This window comes from Trematomus bernacchii, unplaced genomic scaffold, assembly GCF_902827165.1.
Source record: "Trematomus bernacchii unplaced genomic scaffold, fTreBer1.1, whole genome shotgun sequence".
NCBI lineage: Eukaryota > Metazoa > Chordata > Actinopteri > Perciformes > Nototheniidae > Trematomus > Trematomus bernacchii.
This window is the reverse complement of record NW_022987573.1, coordinates 284,833-305,470: the sequence shown is the minus strand read 5'-3', so window position 1 is coordinate 305,470 and position 20,638 is coordinate 284,833. Positions and strand designations below refer to the sequence as shown.

At 40.1% G+C, this 20,638-nt stretch overlaps 1 protein-coding gene across 3 annotated transcripts in view; it reads right to left on the bottom strand.

Moving 5' to 3' along the window:
• The window catches only part of plcg1 (phospholipase C, gamma 1), a 29,746-nt gene that overhangs the window by 7,016 nt on the left and 2,092 nt on the right, over positions 1 to 20,638 (bottom strand). For all 3 annotated transcript variants that reach the window (XM_034126673.1, XM_034126672.1, XM_034126674.1), the window contains exons 3-27: positions 13,633 to 13,785; positions 12,807 to 12,900; positions 12,656 to 12,703; positions 12,016 to 12,100; positions 11,790 to 11,873; positions 11,386 to 11,408; positions 11,230 to 11,299; positions 11,042 to 11,143; positions 9,850 to 9,968; positions 9,207 to 9,292; positions 8,633 to 8,753; positions 8,215 to 8,383; positions 7,308 to 7,430; positions 6,883 to 6,984; positions 5,971 to 6,158; positions 4,926 to 5,126; positions 4,563 to 4,682; positions 3,893 to 4,073; positions 3,655 to 3,732; positions 3,452 to 3,555; positions 2,781 to 2,874; positions 2,586 to 2,655; positions 785 to 948; positions 364 to 460; positions 27 to 251 (exon numbers count right to left, since the gene is read on the bottom strand). In XM_034126673.1, coding sequence (XP_033982564.1) covers positions 27 to 251; positions 364 to 460; positions 785 to 948; positions 2,586 to 2,655; positions 2,781 to 2,874; positions 3,452 to 3,555; positions 3,655 to 3,732; positions 3,893 to 4,073; positions 4,563 to 4,682; positions 4,926 to 5,126; positions 5,971 to 6,158; positions 6,883 to 6,984; positions 7,308 to 7,430; positions 8,215 to 8,383; positions 8,633 to 8,753; positions 9,207 to 9,292; positions 9,850 to 9,968; positions 11,042 to 11,143; positions 11,230 to 11,299; positions 11,386 to 11,408; positions 11,790 to 11,873; positions 12,016 to 12,100; positions 12,656 to 12,703; positions 12,807 to 12,900; positions 13,633 to 13,785 — 2,901 coding nt within the window. The remainder of the gene's footprint in view (positions 1 to 26; positions 252 to 363; positions 461 to 784; positions 949 to 2,585; positions 2,656 to 2,780; positions 2,875 to 3,451; positions 3,556 to 3,654; positions 3,733 to 3,892; positions 4,074 to 4,562; positions 4,683 to 4,925; positions 5,127 to 5,970; positions 6,159 to 6,882; positions 6,985 to 7,307; positions 7,431 to 8,214; positions 8,384 to 8,632; positions 8,754 to 9,206; positions 9,293 to 9,849; positions 9,969 to 11,041; positions 11,144 to 11,229; positions 11,300 to 11,385; positions 11,409 to 11,789; positions 11,874 to 12,015; positions 12,101 to 12,655; positions 12,704 to 12,806; positions 12,901 to 13,632; positions 13,786 to 20,638) is intronic.

The window sequence follows — 20,638 nt, the reverse complement described above, 5'->3', positions numbered from 1 at the left end:
ATCTGCTCCTACGGGGCGGCTTCTACCTGCTGTCTGGAAGTTGAGTGCTACCAGCTGGGACCCACAGAGCCACATGGGCAGAGGGTCGTAGTTGGAGGAGTCTAGTCTCTGTCCTCTGGGGTAGATCCTGGACAGCTGCAGTCGATTGTACTGCAGGAACTTCTTCCCCTTGATCTTGTTGACGTACTTCTCTGCCTTGGTCTCGGGGAAGGATGACATGTCCCGGAAACAGGCACGCTCTGAGCCAATCTCTACAGGAGGCAGAGACAGAGGACAGAATGTAATACTGAATTTGTACTATTAAGTATTATTAGTATTTGTATGTGTTATGTTAACAGTCCAATAAGTGTGCATTATCCTTACTGTCTTCGTCAAATGGCACAGGCCTACAGTAGATGACCAGGTCGGATAATTCCAGTGCAATCTTCTTCCTCCTCTCCATCATCTTCCCCTCCTCCAGCTGTGCAGAGGGACACATACTTTAAATACAGCTGTTCCAACAGTATCGCATGTCATTTCAAATCACTGACGCGAACACTGCCTAAAGCTTTTTTCCTCCCTCAACAAATACTGCTCAGGTAAAACCAGAAAGCTTCCAGGTGTGAAATGTGTAACGGTGTGATTTTGAAGAATGGCATTCCTGACAAACACCATATGAGCTCACTGCTCAGTGAGGTTATCGGTATTAAAGGGCAAACACAAGTCCTGAGCGGCGTGAGCGTGGTATGAGTCCTGACCTGCATTCTCTGTCAGCCATGTGGTAGATATATATATATATATTTACCTTGGCCTCTGATGTCATTGTGACTTCACGGATCTTGAACACCCATTCCTTGAGTTCCTCCTGGGTGCTGGCAGCGACGTCCAGCACCGGGCCGGTCCGCATGGAGGTGCTCGGCACCAGGGAGAAGACATGAGGCCGGCTGCCCTTCCCATCAGGACGCACAACTAGAAATGTAAGAAATACCTATTTGAGCTCAGACCAGACCGTGTTGCCATCAGGAATATCAAATCATTTTAATTTGCTTGCATCTATGAAAATGTTATAACATTTTATAAAATACTAACAAATAACAAATATGTAAGTGAAAAGGAGCAAATGGCAGATATAGAGAGAGAAAATGCTTTTGTCTGCAGGTTATAATTGTTTTTACAGAATCAGTTTAAACTACTGTTGAATTGGTCTTCATAAAAAAACACTGAGGCTTTTTTGAGTTTAAACATCTTAGTCTTTTGCAATCTGAATTGGACTTGCTTTTAAAACGGTTGGAGGCAAACAAGGTCAAGCATAATAGGTACTTGCATTTTTCATTTGCAGCTTGTAAACATAACACTCAAAGTGGGCCCCTCCCCCCTGGCTCAGCAAGGCTTATGGTACTCCACAGTGGGGGAAAGCCGACCCCAGATACACTATCATTTCAAAAGAAAGATTTCTCCAACTGGCATTTCACCTCTCTATATGTTAAAGCAATATATTAAATAATGTTTTTTTGTCCATGCCATGTCCCCCATGACTTTGGATACATACTTAAGAAAATATAAAAAATCTGTCTCTGCAGATACAGACACCGCCAATCAGTTCTGGTGGGTCATAATGGATGGGTCAAAGGGATTATTTATGTATGAGTCCATATATTGTTTTGTTGGAACATCATTCTCATTGTGCCTTCAAAGTTTAAATAATATAAACTTCGAGCACCCGCGGTGTCTCACGGAGAGATACCGCAGGTCCTTCCTTCCTGCAGCGGTCAGACTGTATAACCACGGCCCCTGGTAGAGCCCCCCCACACACAACAACACAGACTATAACACCCCTTGTTGTTAAATACCAACTATGTGCAATATATGTATATGCCGTTAATAACTGTGCAATATATACCTGGCTGCTAAATCATCAGAACTGTTACAGGATGTGTATTTTGTAAATTGTGTAATTTTGATTATCATTTTTGTATCTTTAATATTTTTGTATGCATGCTTCTTAGGTAACATTAAGCTCTTTTCTGCTGTAACAATGTAAATGTCCACTCGGTGGGACTAATAAAGGTATTCTGATTCTGAGCACATCAGCGAGTGGTGTGCAAGAAAAACAGCAGCTCTGCCACAAGGTTCACCGTCATCACTTTCTCCACAATGGCTTCAACTGCTGTGACTGTGCCAGTGGTCATGTGAAGGAACAAAGTGTACGAGAGGATGTTGTTCAATATCTCCCCGGACCACCACTAGATGGCGCCAAAGAGCCAACGCAGAGAGCCGGGCTCAGGTATTAAGTGTGGTCAGAAGAGGCTACAACAACGCATGACAGCATGTGCCAACACTAATGGGTGTGTATTGACTAAACAGTAGGATGTCAATAAAATACCAGATACAGAGCTGAGAGAAAAGCAAGGATAGAAATAAAACCAAATGGTGCAGAATGAATAATAGAAGAGGTTGATAATGGACACAAACGACTATAAAAGCGGTGACTTTGCCCATTTAAAATAAAGAGGGCAGAAATGTTGTGCATGAATTAGAAGCCAAAAAAGGGGGTTGACCCTGCGCCATGGTGACAGAGTCGGACAGGAAGCGGCGAAGCCACTCACCGATCTGACAGGAAGACACGTCCACACTTCCTCTCAGCAGGTCTCCAAGGGGGCTGTTTTCTGTCATCTCCTGCATTGATGGAGAGAATGAGGATTAGGAGAGAATGAGGATCAGGAAAGAGGACGACCCAAACGTTCTGTGGACGGTTGCAGGTGCACCGATTCCACTTTAAATATACTGGGTTTGTTCCTCACAGTTCTATCGGGCTCCACTGCTGATGGACTGATCTCTTCCACATAATTAGCAGGAAACCACAGCTGCTTCTTCCCTCCACAGTCACCCTTCCACCTGAGAGGAAAAACAATGGGAGGAGATGATAGTTGAAACAAAGTATACCTAAAATGAGCAAAAATACATGTAAGATACTTAACAAGTTCTGATCAGCTCCACATATGAACACCGCATTGGGATTTTTTTTGTGTAAATCTGTTGCCAGAAGTAAAAAGCTATCATTACTCTATAAACAAAATACATCATGGTCGCATGCCTGCATCACCAGCGCATGATGGCGTTTAGTCATTTATTTAGTCACTTCTGGACATTTACGAGTGGGTTAATTACTGAAGAAAATGTACGTCGTAGAACTTAATGTGAAAAAACTCTGAAGCTTGTGTTAGCCACAAATCTTATTTCAGGAATCCAACCACAAACAATCTTTTTGACTAAGAGCGGACGTGGTCAAATGATGAATCATTTCTGGGTTTTAGGATTCCTGCACCACTCTATTGGGTTGATATTAAAATGGTGGATTTTCTTTATCCTATCCTATAGTCGTACCCTGTATAATTCCCCCCCGTCAGAACGCTTCACTGTCTCTACCTGCACGAATATAATTGATCTTAATGGATAATTAAGAGTCACTCACCATCCTCCTTCCTGTTTGTCTACATTAGAGATAACAGCGTTCTTAATGAAGGAGAGCTCGTCGTCTCTCTGGGCTTTATACTCGTACATGGCTCTCACTGTGCACTGAAAGACAAGACATAAGGTTGAGACACACATCTTTCTATATGCATGTCCAGTTGCAGATTTTCTCCACACACTAACTCCTTCAGACTGAACACTCACCTTAAATGTTGGCATTTGGTTGGCCTCCACGTAAAAGCCTGGATTTCTGCCCTCGTACAGTGACCCGTAGTCCGGCTCCTATTGGACAACAGATTATGTTTCAATAAGCTCTTTCAGTAGGCTGCAGGAGGTTTTACAACAGAGGGCAAACTACAGACAGACATTTGATATTACTTTACACAGACAACATTATGTGAATTTCTAACCAGTGAGCCTCTGATTGTGTGGCGGTACTCACAGCAGTGCCTATCTTCTCCAGTGTGTCCTCATTGATGGGATAGCGCAGTTTCATTTTGCGGTACAGAGGGTGCTTCTCATAGTAGCTGATGAGATCTACCAGGCTGTCGAACTCTGAGGTGCCCAGCACCACGGTCTGACCCTCCTGCTGCACCCTGCAGTGCTTTATCTTTCCCTCGGCCCTGTGAAGGAAACACAGACATTATGTCTTTGATTTGGTTTCGTGAATAAATGATGTTCTAGGATTTATTTTGTCTCTTGTTGATTACTGCAATGGTCTTCACACATGCATTACCCAGGCTTCCATACATCTCCTTCAAAATGCTGCTGCCAGGATTATCAGAAGTTTGAAAAAACAAGACCATTTTTACTATAATTTATAACCTTCTCAGAGTAGGGTTGCTTAATTAATAATGGCTTTAAAATCTCTTTAAAAACATACTTCCTGAAAAAAGCTTTTATCTCTGTGTGATTTATATTTATTTGCTATTTTCTTTTTTGCTCTTGATGTGAAGCACTTTATAACATTGTTAAGAAAGGCGCTATATTAATAAAACATATTGCCTTTCTCTTCAGTCAACCTTGTATTGAACAAGGAAGTTAGAAAATAAATAATGATTTATGATGTAAACATGTCACACCTTTCAAAGGAATAGGATATTAAAAGTTACCTGAAGGAAATGGCAAACGAGTTAGCCTCCGCCCTCTTCCTCACAAGGAAAGCCCCGTCACGAGGGACCCTCATGAGCATGTTTTCTGCGTGGCTCCTGGAGAGGTTGGCATGGTACCATCTGGGACAAACGACAAAACACAGACAGGCGGCAGATGGTTACAGATGTTTCACCTCACACCTCATGTACGTTCACAGCTACCAGTCTACAATGTCAATCAACTCCAAGTAAAAGAGTCAATACAAATAACATGATTTAAAACATACAAATGAATAAATCAAATAATAATACGGATATAGCAGTAACAGCTGTCAGGCATTGTTGTAGCCTTGTAGAGAATATTGGTTTCTTGATGAGACTCACTCTTTGCTCTCGTGAGCATTGGTCTGAGGCACCGGCTCTGTCAGCTTCATCTCAAACTCGTTGCAGCGCAGCGCCACCTGCTGGTAGTGGTTGATGAGGGCGAAGAGCGTGTCGAACACCAGGTTGTCAGTCAGGTAGAACTTGGGGCTGCCTGCCTCCTGACGAGAGTGGATACGACAGTGCTGAACCCGCCCCGAACGCCTGGTGCAAAGATTGGTAAGACGAAAAAAAATCAATCGAAAATTGTGATTCTTTTTAAAGTAAAGTAATAGTTATGACAGACAAGTTAAGGAAAAACAAACACCCCCTTTGTTAACCTTGAACATAATGCCCTCTGCGTGTCAGCATTGTTCCCGTACATTGTGGTGAATCACATACATGCAGATTGATTAGCTTTGACGTTAACACCGTTTTTGCATAATAGCAGAGAGAAGGTGAATGAACACAACCCCATTCAATCAATGACGGAGTGGCACTGATTGATCTGCCACTGTGTCACTGTTATTTGCACTGCAGTGCTTAACCCCACAGAACACACCAGAGAGTTTCCCACTAACATACAGAAGCCAAAGATAAGGGCAACAATGGCAACTGGCAATAATTCAATTAATGAAATGATCATGAAAAATAAATGTTACTTTGATATCATCTTGTGTTGTCGATGGCAAATACAAATGAAGTTCTCTTTGTAAATATCAAAAATGTTTCAAATAAATATAATTCTACAGTAAAAGCCACAAATGTGTAATTTCCCACCACTAGGGGCCTCACAACATTCGCAAAGGGACTACGACACCATTATAGGCGACCAAATGAGACATGCTGTTGCTTTGGTTTGTTTGCAAATTGTTGGAAAGACACTTGCAGAAATATCCCATATACATTATAGTACAGTAAACAGCATTCAATGACCATTTCCTATCTATGTGATTCATTTATATTTTCAATTCAGTTTATTAATGTCAAACAAATATCTTTCAACTCTGAAACAAACACATAGAAGACTTAAAAAATAAGTCTGATGGTAGTATCATGGTTGACGTACCAGAAAGACAGTGTGTAGTCTCCCACGAAGGTCTCGCTCTCTCGGACCAGGAAGGAGCCGTCGGGCGCTCCGGTCTCCAGGCAGTACTCGGACAGTAACCTCTCGGCGATCTGCCGCCCGTCCCGCCCGGCGCCCAGCTTCCCGTGGAACCACTTCTCCGTCACATGCTGGTCCATACCGTTGGACGGCTGGAGGATTAGAGAAGAAGAAGTTGGTCAACTGATGTGAGCTCAGTGTTGGTAAAATTACAAATACTGCGGTCTAAAAATACATAACTTAATACTTAACTTACTTTAATACATTACGCAGAATGGGTATTTTCACAGTATTTTCTTATTATGGTTATTATATTAAACTGTTTTTATACATGCAAGAGTATTTTCGTATTGTAGTTTGTCAATGTGGACCAAATGGACATACTTGGATACTGTGTAGATTAGTAGTACAGTACTGCATTATACCATATCAGCACATCGTGTGTTTTTATATGAACAAAGTCATTTTTAACTGCGAGTTTTAAATAAATGTAGAAAATGTAGTGGAGTAGAAGTATAAAATAGCATGAAATTGAAATACTCAAGTAAAGAACAAATATGTCCAAAAAGTACTGAGGTACAATGCTTGAGTAAATGTACTTGGTCTCTTTCCACCACAGTGTGAATTCATTTGAACTGCATGCGTCCGCCTTATTTAGCTGCACCAGCCTAAAATTGCCTCCTTGCTGATCCTGTTACAGGTTTTTAAAATATATATTTATTTAAGCTGTCCTTATCCTCTTTAAATAAAGCACTCCTAGAACATCATGTAAATTAAGTGCAATGTCTGTGCACAGATCCTGTTGCAAATCCAGTTGGTAACCACACAAGTGATTCTCATCTCCATGTGTATCAGCAGCAGATCCGGCCTACTAACCTCTCTGTGCTCCTCCTCATCATCGTTGCCCTGGTTACTGGAGGTCTCCTCGGAGTAGTAGATCTTACTGCTGGTCAGGACAAAGAAATGAGGGTACCACTCCTAGGGGGGAGAGGGGATCGACGGTTAGATTAAATATTCATAAGACCCATGTGTTGCATTGAGAAGAGGCCAAAATACACAGGAAGCTGCCTTCTTACAACGAATCTAATCTAATCTAACGAGAAAATACGTTTATGAAGTGAAGGCCTGGTTCTTAAAACAAGATGATGGTGTCAGTGCTTTAATATAGGTCAAATCTAAACACTTAGGTATTATGACACAACACAGGCTTGGTATAAAAGCTTCAGTGCATCATATTTCAAGCGTTGCATTCGTGCTGAAACTCAGCAGAGAATCCATTTACATTTGATAAACATGCTCACATGATTAATGGGGTCTTCCAGGTACAGGATGCCATTCTTGATTGAGTTGCTGATATCGTTCTCAGAGTATGGAGTGGAGGTAGAAACCTCCTCGTAGGCACTGCCTTCTGCAAGCTTCTTATGCTGCAGCACGAGAAGAGGAGAGAGAGAAGAAGAAAAGTACATGCAATCAGAAAGATTACACTACCAGAATACTGTATATCCACTCAGGAAAAGTTCTTTCAGTCAGTCTTCATTTTCTGTTAAAGCTGCTCAGCAATGGAACTCAATCCCAGCTACAATCAGAGACCAGACTACATTCAGTTGATTTCAATCAAAACTCAAAACATGGTTAGTCAGGGATCAGCTCTGCCAACACTGACACACTCTTCTGCACCTTACAACCCACTGTATGTCTACACTGCCTGGGTTTTAACATTTTCTTTTGTTTTATTTTATTGTTCCGTTTTATTTGTATTTTATTAACATTCCCAGTACTGCATGTTGCATGGTTTTATTTGATTGAATTACTTTTTAGAAATGTGTCTTTCGGGTGATTTACTAAATCTGTCCAGGGACTACAGATGAAAAATAGCCTCTTGGCTAACTCTGGCACATTTACAGAAATGTTGATTAATGTGCACTGGCCCTGTTAAAATAAATAAATACATACAAAAATAAAAAAGCCTCCATTTATACTTTTTCTCTTATGTTATTATAGTGTTCTTAAAATAGTTCTCTATCTGTGTTTTTTTATTTTTGTTTTACTTTTATGTATGCACCAAGACACCAAGTCAAATTCCTCGTACGTGTCAACCTACCTGGTAATAAACCTGTTTCTGATTCTTCCGATTATAAATAAAATAAATAAATAAAATACAGGAAAAACAGATCAAATGATTTTGTATAATTGGAGGTGTCTCCTGACCTTGATGAGGATCTTCTTCTTGAGCTGGTTGGGTGATGGCAGGCCGTCTGCAGCGATGTCCACCGCCTTGGTCAGCAGCATGTCCCCAAACACTTTCTTAAATTGGGTGGCCATATTCCTCTGCTGCACGATACTACAGTGGTCCTCGATGGACAAGATGATGGGATATCTGCAGGATGACCGAAGATCAGAATAAATGAGTTCCAACTAATAACTATCTTTGTTAAGGTGTGATTTTCTTTTTTTTTTTCTCACACCAAACACACTGAAATGATGTCAGCGCAGCCACACAGATGCTTCCGATTGAGATTTAGAGTGTGTGCCATTTCCTTATCGCTGTCATCTCTCATTTGTTCATGATCTCTCGCCTGACAGCTTTTAAAAAGAAACGGAAAGAATTCTGCTCAAGGAGACTCACTCGGATGTGACGAAGGCATGCTCTTTGATGGTGGTCAAGACATCACAAAACTTGATTTTTGTTGTGAGGGTGTGTCCGTGGTAGATGACTGGCATTCCATCTGGACCATCCCAGCAGTCCACTGAAAAATAAACACACTTATTATATACCTGCTGTGATACAAAAAGTAAGTATGTAAAAATGCAGATGATTTCTATTCTGTCAGGTAGTTATAAGAGATTTACACTCAGACTCACAGGTTTACATCATATTTGTTTACTTATCTATGAGGTAATGCGACCCTTTAACACACTATAAGCCAGGCTTATTCATAGAAACCAGCTTGACAAGGGTTTTGTTTAAAGGCCATATACAACAGGGTTAGGCAACAGCAAATGTGTGTGTGGGTAAGGGTGTGGCAGCTGTATAAAGGTACAACTGTCAGGGGTAAGAAGTGGGTAAGGGTGTGGCAGCTGTATAAAGGTACAACTGTCAGGGGTAAGAAGCGGGTAAGACAGTTAATTATGAGGTTGAACGTCAAGTGCAATGATTTACTGTACACAGACTCTAGCATGTGGATGTCGTGTTTACGTACGTTCAATACAGCGGCAGCCCATTCTCAGACAGCGAGCGTACGCCTCCAGGGACGACTCACTGGAAAACTGGTCTCCCGTCAGGTAGCTAAAAATAATCATGTTACGTCAATGTTTGCAAACAAAAAACACACTCGCATTGAACCAGTCTTTTAAAAAGGCTTCTCAGGCCAGAAACAAACACACACACACACACACACTTTCTATAGTGGTGGCACAAACACATTGATACGGCTTTATCAAAAAGGCTCTCTTTCTTTGTTGACTGGAGTAAACACTTCCGACTCATTCAGTCGGTCAATTCAAACTTAATCAAAGGTTCATGGGAAGTTTTCATTCCGCTGCTCCAATGAGTATTGTTTCGCTCCTCGTACAGAAGGTTATCATTTGAACTGCCTTTCACACACTTTTCAATTGGAGGGAAAATACATTTTCCTGCTAAATAAACAACTGGGTCTCATTGTTGGACATGATTGTTGAATAATACACTTTTTTTCTGATGTATGACGACAGTTTCAAGCCCTCTTTGGCACGAGGTTCTCAGAGCTGATGCCAGACTACAGTATTGGAAGGCGTAATTACAACATTTTGAACTCGACAGTAGCTAGACATAATGAAATGTATGCATGAAAGCTTTATCCTTACGTGTTGTGTGAAGAGGAGATCCAGTATTGGGACAGGGGGTTGTTCATATTGTCAGGACACACTTGGTCCAGGGAGGAATCCCAGATGTTGTTCTCTTTGGAGAACAGGTATGTCAGGAGCTATACAGGAGAGAGGAGAGCAATGAGAATTAGGCATATTCAAATGTGTGGACTCTAACAAACAAGCAGGCTCAAGCGATGTGTTTACAGGACGTCTGCAATGAACTAAGGTTGTCCAAATTCACAATTGATTAAGTCTGCAAAAGCCAAATGCTAACTTTCTTCAGACTTTCACAAAATGTGCTTGGAGAGCAAACTCCAGATGTCACTCTGAAGACTACCTCTGTATAATTTCGATGTGTGTGATCCAGCTTTGGACGATGCAGATAACTGAGCTTGTGTCTGCACCACACCTTTTCTAAATATTTGACTTTGTGACGAGTTATAAGTTGTCTTAAGCCTGTTCTCTTATAACTTAAGAGACAAACATTTAGTACAAAATAATAGATATCACAATGGAGCTTGCACATTTAATTGTAACCATGCATTTGCTTAACACCACTAGAAACATACACCTAAATACTTGGGAAAGCAGTTCTGGTGGGCATACCTTAACAAGTGGACGGAGTATAAGTGAGTGGCCTCAGTCAGTCAAATGTTATTTATAAGTTTACACATACAGTTCTGACCATTTGGATTTGAAGTCAAATATGTGGTGACATTTGCCATCTTATCAAGACAAAAAAGAGCAGCAGATGTTTTTTACTTTACCCGGCTTCCTTAAGTGGACCACATTAAATACTAGTCTGCTTTATGTGTTATTCTTAATATGACCCATATCTATATATCTCGATCCAATAGAACATAACCCCTGGCCCAGACAGTACCAACTCATGCAGGCAGGCTGGCAGCGGCTTCCTCTTCTCTTTACTCAATCATAGCTTTATGGTGACCACAAAAAGCTTCCCCTCGCTTTCAGCAGAGCTCTCATGCGGCGCCGCAGTCAATAACCTTTTCTGTCTGTGTGGGAGGCGGTGCTTAAGGCCGAGATCATGACTATCCATGTCAATTTATGAGCATCCCCCCCCACCCACGGCAACAACACAGGGGGGCATCGGAAACTCAAAAATGTTTTCCATTAGTAAGCAAAAGAGTGAGAACAGAAAGTGGGAGAAGCTGTGATGCGTGTTTACCTCGTCTTGGTGGAAATAAGGCTGCTCCACTTCTCTCAGGGGGTCTTTCAGGTAGCCGAACATGAACTCCTGAACTTTGCTGTTGTCTGCTGCCCACATTTCCTGGATTCACATACAGAACACACGTATTGGAACAAGCAAATAAAAAGAATCTGTGGTGAAATCTCAAAAGGACCCAGAGATATTACCTTTTGAGACTCCAGGAGGAAGCCCTGAAAGTCTTCGAGGGAGATCTTCTGTTCTGGTCTGTCAATGAACCTGGCAGAGAAAGCAATGGTTTGCATCAGTACAGATGTGTGTGTGACAACATAGAGATTAAATGTGTGCGTTTAGTTTTGATCTACCTCTGCATAAACGGGATCTCCATCTGAAAGAACGGGGCAAAAAAAGGGAAATTTCAGTTTATTAATGTACATGCTGTCCTTTCAGTGTGCGTAGTTAGTCATGTAGATTGGCATCGACATCCGGTAGGGGGGCTGGGTTGTTAGTCACGGGGGGGGGGGGGCACTGAGGTCATCCATTTAATCCGACCCCAGCCAGCCAGCCTCCTCATCCATGTGAGTGAGTCCTAATGGCCTCCACCAGAGGGGTTTGGTGGGTTTTTCAACTGGTCCATATTGATCTCGCAGCCATTTGAGAAGAGACAGATGGAGTGGGGGGGAGGGAGGAAGGGTGCCTTGGCAGGGCATCAGATGGGGGGTGAGAGTGCTGGGACAGAACTATCTGTGGAAACATAAAATGCACTTACGTTTTTCTGAGCATCAAACATGAGGCTGCGGTAGAGCTGAGCGAACTGGCTGAAGGACACGTCTCCATTTCTCAACTCGGAGTCCTAAAAAGACAGGCAGAGAAATGGGAGGGCGGGCAGAAAGACTGTTAACGACAAATCATAAATCTCTAACATCATATTGAAGGGGGAAGTGGGCAGGGAGATGGAGTGGGAAGGTGGATTGTGATAAGCAGAAGGAGGTTACCGGAAGTTTCTCTCGGAGGAACCTCATGTTGGGCACCCTGTAGTTGACCTGGCTCAGCATGCTCTTTAGATCCTTACAGGATATCCTAAACACATCACATCACATCAATTAACAGGTTTTGTTGAGAAATCCAACACAAACATGAATATGCACGTACAATAAGACTTCTAAAAGACCTGGTTTTGGTGAAGTCGTTTTTTTTTTAAAAATCTACTACAAGCGGAAACCCTGCAAACACACACCGTTCGTGCTTTGTCAAATCTTGCCGGCTTGATTTTTTACTACACAGCCTGGAATTTTTGACTAGAGGAGACAATAGCCCTACAGCGTAACAAAGGCTTGCTCTTTCACCAGGGATGTAACAGACAAACATTGCTGTACATCACCATCCTCTGCAGTCTGTTTCCTGCTGCAGGAAGAGGTGCTGGTGTGCGGCTGAGGGGTTAGTTCCTTCACTACACCTCAACAAAACTCTCTCTCAGACACCGACCAGCCCAGCGCAGATAGTCTGCCCGCTTTAACTGCCCGTTAAACTAGGCAAAGGACACACAACTGGTGCAGCAAACAAATTACGTCCATTTCCTGTGAGGCTGATCTGATTATCTCTTGAGGTTAAATCTTCTAAATTGAGTTTGCTTACCTGTCTTCTCTGTTGCGGTCAACGGCGTAGAACTGCTTACGTAACCATCTAAACATAAAAGAGAATTAAGAGGTTTAATGCATTGAACACAAAAAGGACATTACATTATCTCATGGTGGTCACAGCTTGAGATGTGATGTGTTTTGGTTACCTCTCGATCTGGAGCGGTGTTGGAGATTTCAGTGTGTCGGCCACAAGCCAGTTTAACCCCTTCACCCACATGGTCATCTCCTCATCTGACGTTGCTGAGGACGAATCAACACTTGACTTAGAAATACTTTCTTTACTTCTCTTTTGGTTACCATTAACATATCTTAATGGGAAGGTTTTTTTCTTTTCTGAATCAATGATCCTAACCAGAGGTTTTAAAGTGGAAGACTGTGCTTTTGTTCCAGGCTGCAACTACAGATCATCATTAATGAATCAGGTGATACTTTTCCTTATTACTTGTCTATGAAAGGCTAAATACTATTACAAAGGGCTAAAGTGAAGTCTTCAACACACTTGTTTGTCTGACTGGCATACTAAAACATTTACCATTTAATTTAATGTTGTATATGGAAAATAAAATAGTAATTTGATAAGCTGGAACACGAGAATTTGGGGCATTTTGCATAAAAAAAAAGACTGAAAAGATTAAGTGATTATCAAAGTTTTTGCAGATTTTTTTTTTTTTTGTCACTAATCCTTTGAGCTCTCACACTGTACAAAGTGTGAAGCCCTTTGAGGCAGGGTTGTGAATTACTGTTACAATATAATTTGATTTGACTTGATTGTTCATTAAAGCAACATTAAGGATGTATTTAGTCATAAACACAAGTCTCACCATTACAAAAAACAGGTCCAGAAACAAAACACATGAAATCATACAACCTGTAAAATATGGGCAGTTTGTGGCTCAGGACCATATTAGCAGAAGTGTTCATAAATAGGATGGAAAGTGTAACTGAAAGTATGCAAGCCTTTGCTGTGCTTACCTGCCAGGCTGAGGGACTTAAGGCGGAACTCGGTGCCGTACAGGATGACGAAGCAGTGAGCCTGCTCCAGCCGCGTCGCAGAGTCCTCCACATAACGCTCAAAGTCCCGGGACTTCTGTCCAGGACGGATCTCCTTGATCTCTCGAATGTCAACTAGAGAGGCAGACGCACACACAGAAAGAAACAGTTAGAAAAAGACAGAACTTTCCCCATCATGAAATTATGGTTAAAATCACAATAATAGGAATATTCGGAACCTGTGACCCAAGATTTTCATTGACTACACTGTAGCTGTGTTTAAAAAAATAAACCTTTGAAACCTTTGATTTTAATAGGCTTCATCGTAAAATGTAAATAATCAAAATGATGTTCAATACGCTGAACTGTTAGACCCGATGAAACTGTTCCTATGTGTAAAACAGAACCCTAAATAACTGATTTGTTATGATTTGTCCCAATCGGGAAATATGAATTTGGATGGCAGAAATTGGCAATGGAACCCTTTGATCATATCTTCACAAAAACAAAAATAAAGTCCAAAACTAATAATACTAAATTGCTTCAATCAGCACACTGTTAAATAATTGAATAACAAGTGATTTTGATTTGCCTCGAACAGTAACAGCATAGAGACAAACACACGGCGAGATTGAGTATCTAAAGGACCACCGACCACATAAAAAGCTGAAGCTACGACATAAACCACATTAAGGTAGACTTCCAGTAAAGACCTTCAGTCGAGAAACATTGTTGATATGGTTTTCAAATCAAGATGACGAAGTTATTGACCCTAAATGAACCCCAGTTTGCAATTCACAAGTGAAATCAACCAAAACCACAGATTACTAATGTGAAAAACAAGAGACGACAGCCTGGTTAGGTATCTACAATAGAGATCAAACACATCTCAAACATTTTGTATCTGGGTATGTGTGACTAAGAGTGCTTGCAATGCTTTAAATATTTTATAGTGCAAAGGGCATTTGACAAGGCATATAAAAGTGCTTTGCAACTTAACAACCCTTCCTACAAAGCTACTCTATATACAGTATATTTCCTCTACATTGGATAAAGAAGCACTGCATAGTCCAAGATGTTGTTGTTATGGTTTATCTTTAGAAATGATGCAAGTGAAAAAAGAACCTGTTACGGCAGAAATATGCACTCAAACTTCACAAGAGCGTAGGCTGTGAAGTAGCTCCACGGGTTTTATCAGCCATGTATTAGAAAACAGTTTAAAACCTACAGCAGGGACTCTCCTCACACACACAAACACACACACACTTATTTCAGCTCCTGCTCCTCTTCCTGCCCCAGAACCACACATCCTGTGCTTTTGTCGCCTACACACCACATCTGTGCTCGTGTGTAGGTGATCATGTGCGTGTTATTTTCTCAAGCATTAGAAAGGAAATAAAATATGTCTTCTTACACATAACTTTGCAAAGTTTCTAATCCTCCAATCGTTTATCATATCTCAAACTGACTTCACCTGCCAGATGAGTGCTGCAGATAGCAAGACTGCTCTGACAGGTTCAGGTGTTAGACAACACTTTGACATTTAAGTCAAACTATTTGCAGGCAGCCTCAGACAGATGCAGGAAATAAAGAGATAGCCAGAGGTGTATCCTTACCAAAGGAGATGAGAGGAGGTATCCTGCAGCACACTTCCTCCTTACTCCATCCTGTCTTTCACACTTTTTATATCACTCCTTGCCAGGGCTGGGTTTTATCTTACATTGTCAGATATTACTGGCTATTCAATAGCTGATTTGCGGATTCATTACTTGGGAGCTTTTCACATGTTAAATGTCTAAACATATACAGACATACAAAAGAGTACAATAAATGATCTTGTGCTTTGACTTTGACCGGTAAAATATGCTGAAGACCGGCAAATCTAAATCTCTCCGGTCAAAATAATTTCCCCTTAGCACAATACAGCATCAGTTGCGCCACTTATGTGACAGACAAGAATAGTCAATTCTAATGTCTAACACTTAATGTGGAGAAAGAGATGTCCTGTATGGGTTGATTGTGCGTTGATCTGTTGGTAATGCCTCAGGGTTCCGGTGGGCATGTAAACAAATGCATAATGCTGCGCTATACTTTGCGGCCTCACCCGGTTGCATAGCGATGCTTATTGTTTAGGTGTCTTTTAATAAGCAGGTAGTCATATCATAAGCTAGAACTAGCTAGATCTGATCGATATGGACATAAACGCGAGTGAAGTCTAATCTGACGGGAGAGAGAGATCGGCTGCTGCTGACGAGTCGATACGCAGCTCTGCATGATCACCTGCAGCGGTGTGCGGAGCAAAACACACACTTCAGGTTAGAATATCACACGTAGCTATTTTAATTACCTCTCAAACTACCTAAACTAGTCATAGATATGTATATTTTTACTGTCGGGTCACTCATTACTGGATCCGCGAGCTGCATGATACTGACGGGCTGTCAGGAGAGAGAGAGAGCGCTCCGTTTATCCGTGTTATTATAAGTTACTGTACACTTTTGAATAATGTAGTTAATCTACTATAATTAGTTTGTTTAATATCGAATCATATCAATTTGTTTTAAAGCTCAATAAATAACAAAGAAGACCTTTGACCGGCACTTTTCTCATTTTGTCCGGAAGATTTAAACTTTAACGGACATATTGACCGGCAAAAAAGAATTCTAACGGAAACTCTGGCTTAACCGTTGGTCATGTTCATTTCTTTTTACTGTTTTGGTATTCTTTATTTGAGTCTTTAATCAGGGAAAAATGTCAAAACCTTTCCAAATTCCAGTTTCCTAAATGTGAGCATCTGAAGGGACTGTGATGAATGCAAATGCAGACCACAATGTTCTGTTTGCCTAAAAAAAGTAAACTTATTTACTCATATTTTTCACTTATTTTAATGCTTATCGTGTTAGTTTCACAAAATTTAGATTTTAGTCTTACAATTAATTTAATCGTAGAAAATAGATAAACAGGTTAACCAATAATGAAAATAATCATTAGTTACAGCCATAGCTACTTTAAATGTTTAAACACAGAATATATAAAAAGCTTTACTGTATATTTTCTAACATTAGACTGAAGCTGATAAAGACATTCATATTGCAATTTTCATCGCCTGTGCAACCCAGCGCCGTGAAAATGTTTCAGTGTGTGTTCACACGTCAGCTGATCCATATCAGCTCCTTTGAAATCATGTCGGTAAAAGTTAGACAGAGGATTTCCCCCCCTGCTAAAAAAACATGGATTGTGTTCCCCTTCCAACAAATTTCAAATGGAGCAAGTCAGCTGTGGAACCGCTCATGTTCTCCAGTCACAATCTAATCTTTACATCAATGTTTTCCTACAGATATAAACCATTTTTAAAGTGCATTCTGATGCCTGCAGGCTAATATCTAACTAATTAGTCGATATATTTATCACAAAAACCTGGGCTGACAGCCAAGTGTGTCATTCGGAAATGACATCAGACTTTTGTGGGAGGTATGGAAAGAGCAGCTTAGATGACAGCCTCAGAAATGACAGATGTGTGCTGGGAATTCAACCCACATTGACAATATTACAAGAAGGTAAATTAATTCATTACAATGTTAATTTCTAAAGAAAGGTCCAGGAAAAAGCTGACATTTAATATCTATTATTGTGAAATGTTAACGTTATAAATAACTATTCACAGAAATGGAATACAATTGTTCTGTTTTACTTTGACTGTATAATCACTTGAAACTGTTACCTTAGAATATGTATCTATATAGTGAGCAGGGAGGGGGGAGCAAAGAGGTATTTAATTGGCAAATCTGCAGACTATTGTCTCAATCAATCATTAAGTATATAGATTGTAAAACACTGGGGTAAAAGTGTTAATCCCGGTGTCACAGTCCACAGATTAGGGTTTACAACGACATGAAACAAAGATAAACAGCCAATACAACTGAGAAGTTCTAATTAATTTTTAGCCAATGATCACCAAATCAATTGATCGACTAATAGTCTCGTAATATAAAGCCATTAATCTTCAGAATGATCAACTATTACAGTTATATGAGAGAGGATATGCTACTGCGACATTAGCAGATCTGTTTTACAGGAGTTGTTGCATGCCATCATGACTCAAAGCTGTGGGGGAAATCTGTTGTCTGTAATTTAGCTGTCCTAGTTGTTTGTTGGGTTAGTTCTGCAGGGGACACTCAGTGTGAGTCGGGGTCTAACAGAGCTCTGAGTGTGACTTGGAAATACAGACTGAGTTCTTATTCACTGCTTTTCCAGAGAAGTGTTGTTGAAATGTGAACACAGAGCCACATTCAGGCCCATATTCATCAATGACATGTGTTTCTGTAACATTATAAAAGGTGCTCAACACAATTCAGGTTCTTGTCACGCACATTCACGAAGAACTGTAAACGTATTGTATACCATATAAACAACGTTCTCCTTGTCCTGTTTAAGATTGTTTGCATAATATATCAGGGTATTTGTCATTTTATATTCTTGTAACATATATGATGTGCTCAGCCTGACTTATTTTATTAAGGGCGATATTAAAGAAAATAAAAAAATTAATTGGTTAACACTTAACCACAAAAGAAATCTTGATATGGATATCTTAGATGTGTTTTTTAAAGAACTACGAACGAGATACAAACTAAGTGGGACATTTTACAGAAGGAAAAATCACCTCACAGAAGAAAAATATAGCTTTACGCCGAGAAGATATTTTGGATTTTGGAATTACTGTTATATAGCTAAATGTACTTAAGGCAAATTCTTCATTTATGTAAAGCTATGTTAATCATCAAAATACCAGTACTGCTCATTAGACCTTGGACAATAAGAGAATTTCATGTTATGTTTACCCTCGCCAAAACAGTCGCAGTACATGATATTATCTCATGGATCATCAAAATAAGCTTTAAAAGGTCTTCCAATGGCACGAAACATACTGGACTGACTGTACCTTACATTTAGCTGGGAACCAAATACTTTTAAAGCAGGACATATATCTCTTTTAGTGAAAACAACTATTTTGATTGAACAAATCGTAAAAAACAATATCAACAGTGCGTCTGTTCTTTCTGCCTTGATCATTTCTTAATTTTTTTCAAAAATAAATCACGCTATATTTTTCACTTCTTAACCGTAATATCAAGCTAGAAGGCTTTTTAAGTCACTCATGTGAAGAGGTTCAAAAATTATCACCACCATTTTTCCTCAATTTACTTATTTTGAGTGCTCCTAATAATCACAGATACTATATCGTCCATCCCTCTGCATCATGGCCAAATACAACCAGAGTTATTCATCGGATAGCTACTTTGTGGCGTTAAACTTAAGCAGTGCTAGGCAGTGGAATCAGCTCCTGCAGTCTTTGTTTGACATGAAAACGATTTGTAAACATAAGAGGATCTGACGATGTGGTGGGCTCCACGGAACAAGATGGGAGGTATCACTACCAGAGCAGCAAAGTTAATTATAGCTTGAGAGTGTAAAGTGGAAGCTCATTCATAAAAGAAATCCCAGAAAAGGCTCTTTTACAATCTACCTATTCATATAAATAGTTATCGCCGCAATAAACCACATTTAATTTTGTCTTAATGTACATTATTTAATTTCATATTCTGTTCATATCATATTCTATTTACATGTATATAGACTTCTTGCACTATTATTTATTATTGAATTGAATGAATTTAGTAAAGTATGTGTCTGTTTACTGTCAGGAGGATGAAACAGCAAAAACATGTGTCACCATTCAAACATGATTCTGAGTCATGTGTGTTTTACTTTATTATCAGTAACATACACTGGAAAACAGAAGTTTGCTCTCGTCCTCTGGGAATTCAGTGAATGTACAATAGACCTGTGAGATGTTTAACTACAGTCTTGCCAGCATCAAAACAAACAAACACTCACGTGCGGCATTATGTGGAGTTTGGTCGTGTTAAGTATCCAGCCTTTGTGTTTTATAACATGCAAACACTCTTAACACGTCTGTTATCACCATTTATTCTGCAAGACCACATCCTGCTCTGTCAAGCCAGACATACATCTTATTGTGTCACAATATATACACAAGTTGAGTAAGATAGGCCAACATATGAGCAAAAAACAAGCAGAAAAGATCTCAACAAATAAATAAATCTGGGTGTGAAAACATGGAAAATCCACTTTGATTAAAAAACAAAAAGCTTCTCAGAATGTTGTATTTGGAAACGAACTAGAGAGCCGTTTCCACAGCTAATGCACATCACTCTCACACTGCCATCGATAAGGGGTAAGTACAGCGGGCCAAAATGTTCTCAAATGATCACACACTTCCAGTAAAACCCTTCATATTCTATTTATGTACATTAATGAGCCGCTTGGGCCAATTTCACCTCTCCAGTAGTATCAAATTGCAGCTATGAGCTCATGTGTGAGCAGAGAAGATGATACCGCTGTGTGAAAAAAACCGTTTTTTATGCTCTTTTTGCTGCATCCGGAGCAGAGTGCAGCTGTGCACAAGGCATCCTGCTACCGAGAGACAGACGACTTAACAACTCACTGAAGGCCTGCGTGTCCTCAGTATGACGGGCTGTTTGGTTGAAGATTAACCTGAATTTCAGATTCCTGGTAAACTACAGTATATTAATTTTAATGTAAAAAAAGAGTTGCAGGATTTGTACTTTCTTCCTGTAGTCGACCCTGCATTTATACCAGAGATGTGATTTATCCACTGCTGGACAACAGCGGCATTTCCTTTTATGTCTGCCAAGATTCACAGCTGTGCTGTCCATATATTTTATAATCCTATGCTTTTAATTGAGATGGAATACTTTCAGGAGCTAATCAGAGTAATATTGTAATATAATCTTTCCTGTTTTAATAATAAACAATGGTGTTGTTGTGAGGCGGTCTTGAATTGACTTGTTTACCTTTTCCTTTCCTTTCCTTTCCACATTAACAATTCCTATTTCTTCAAATTTTACAGCATGTAAATAACTTGTGGTCGCAATTATTAATG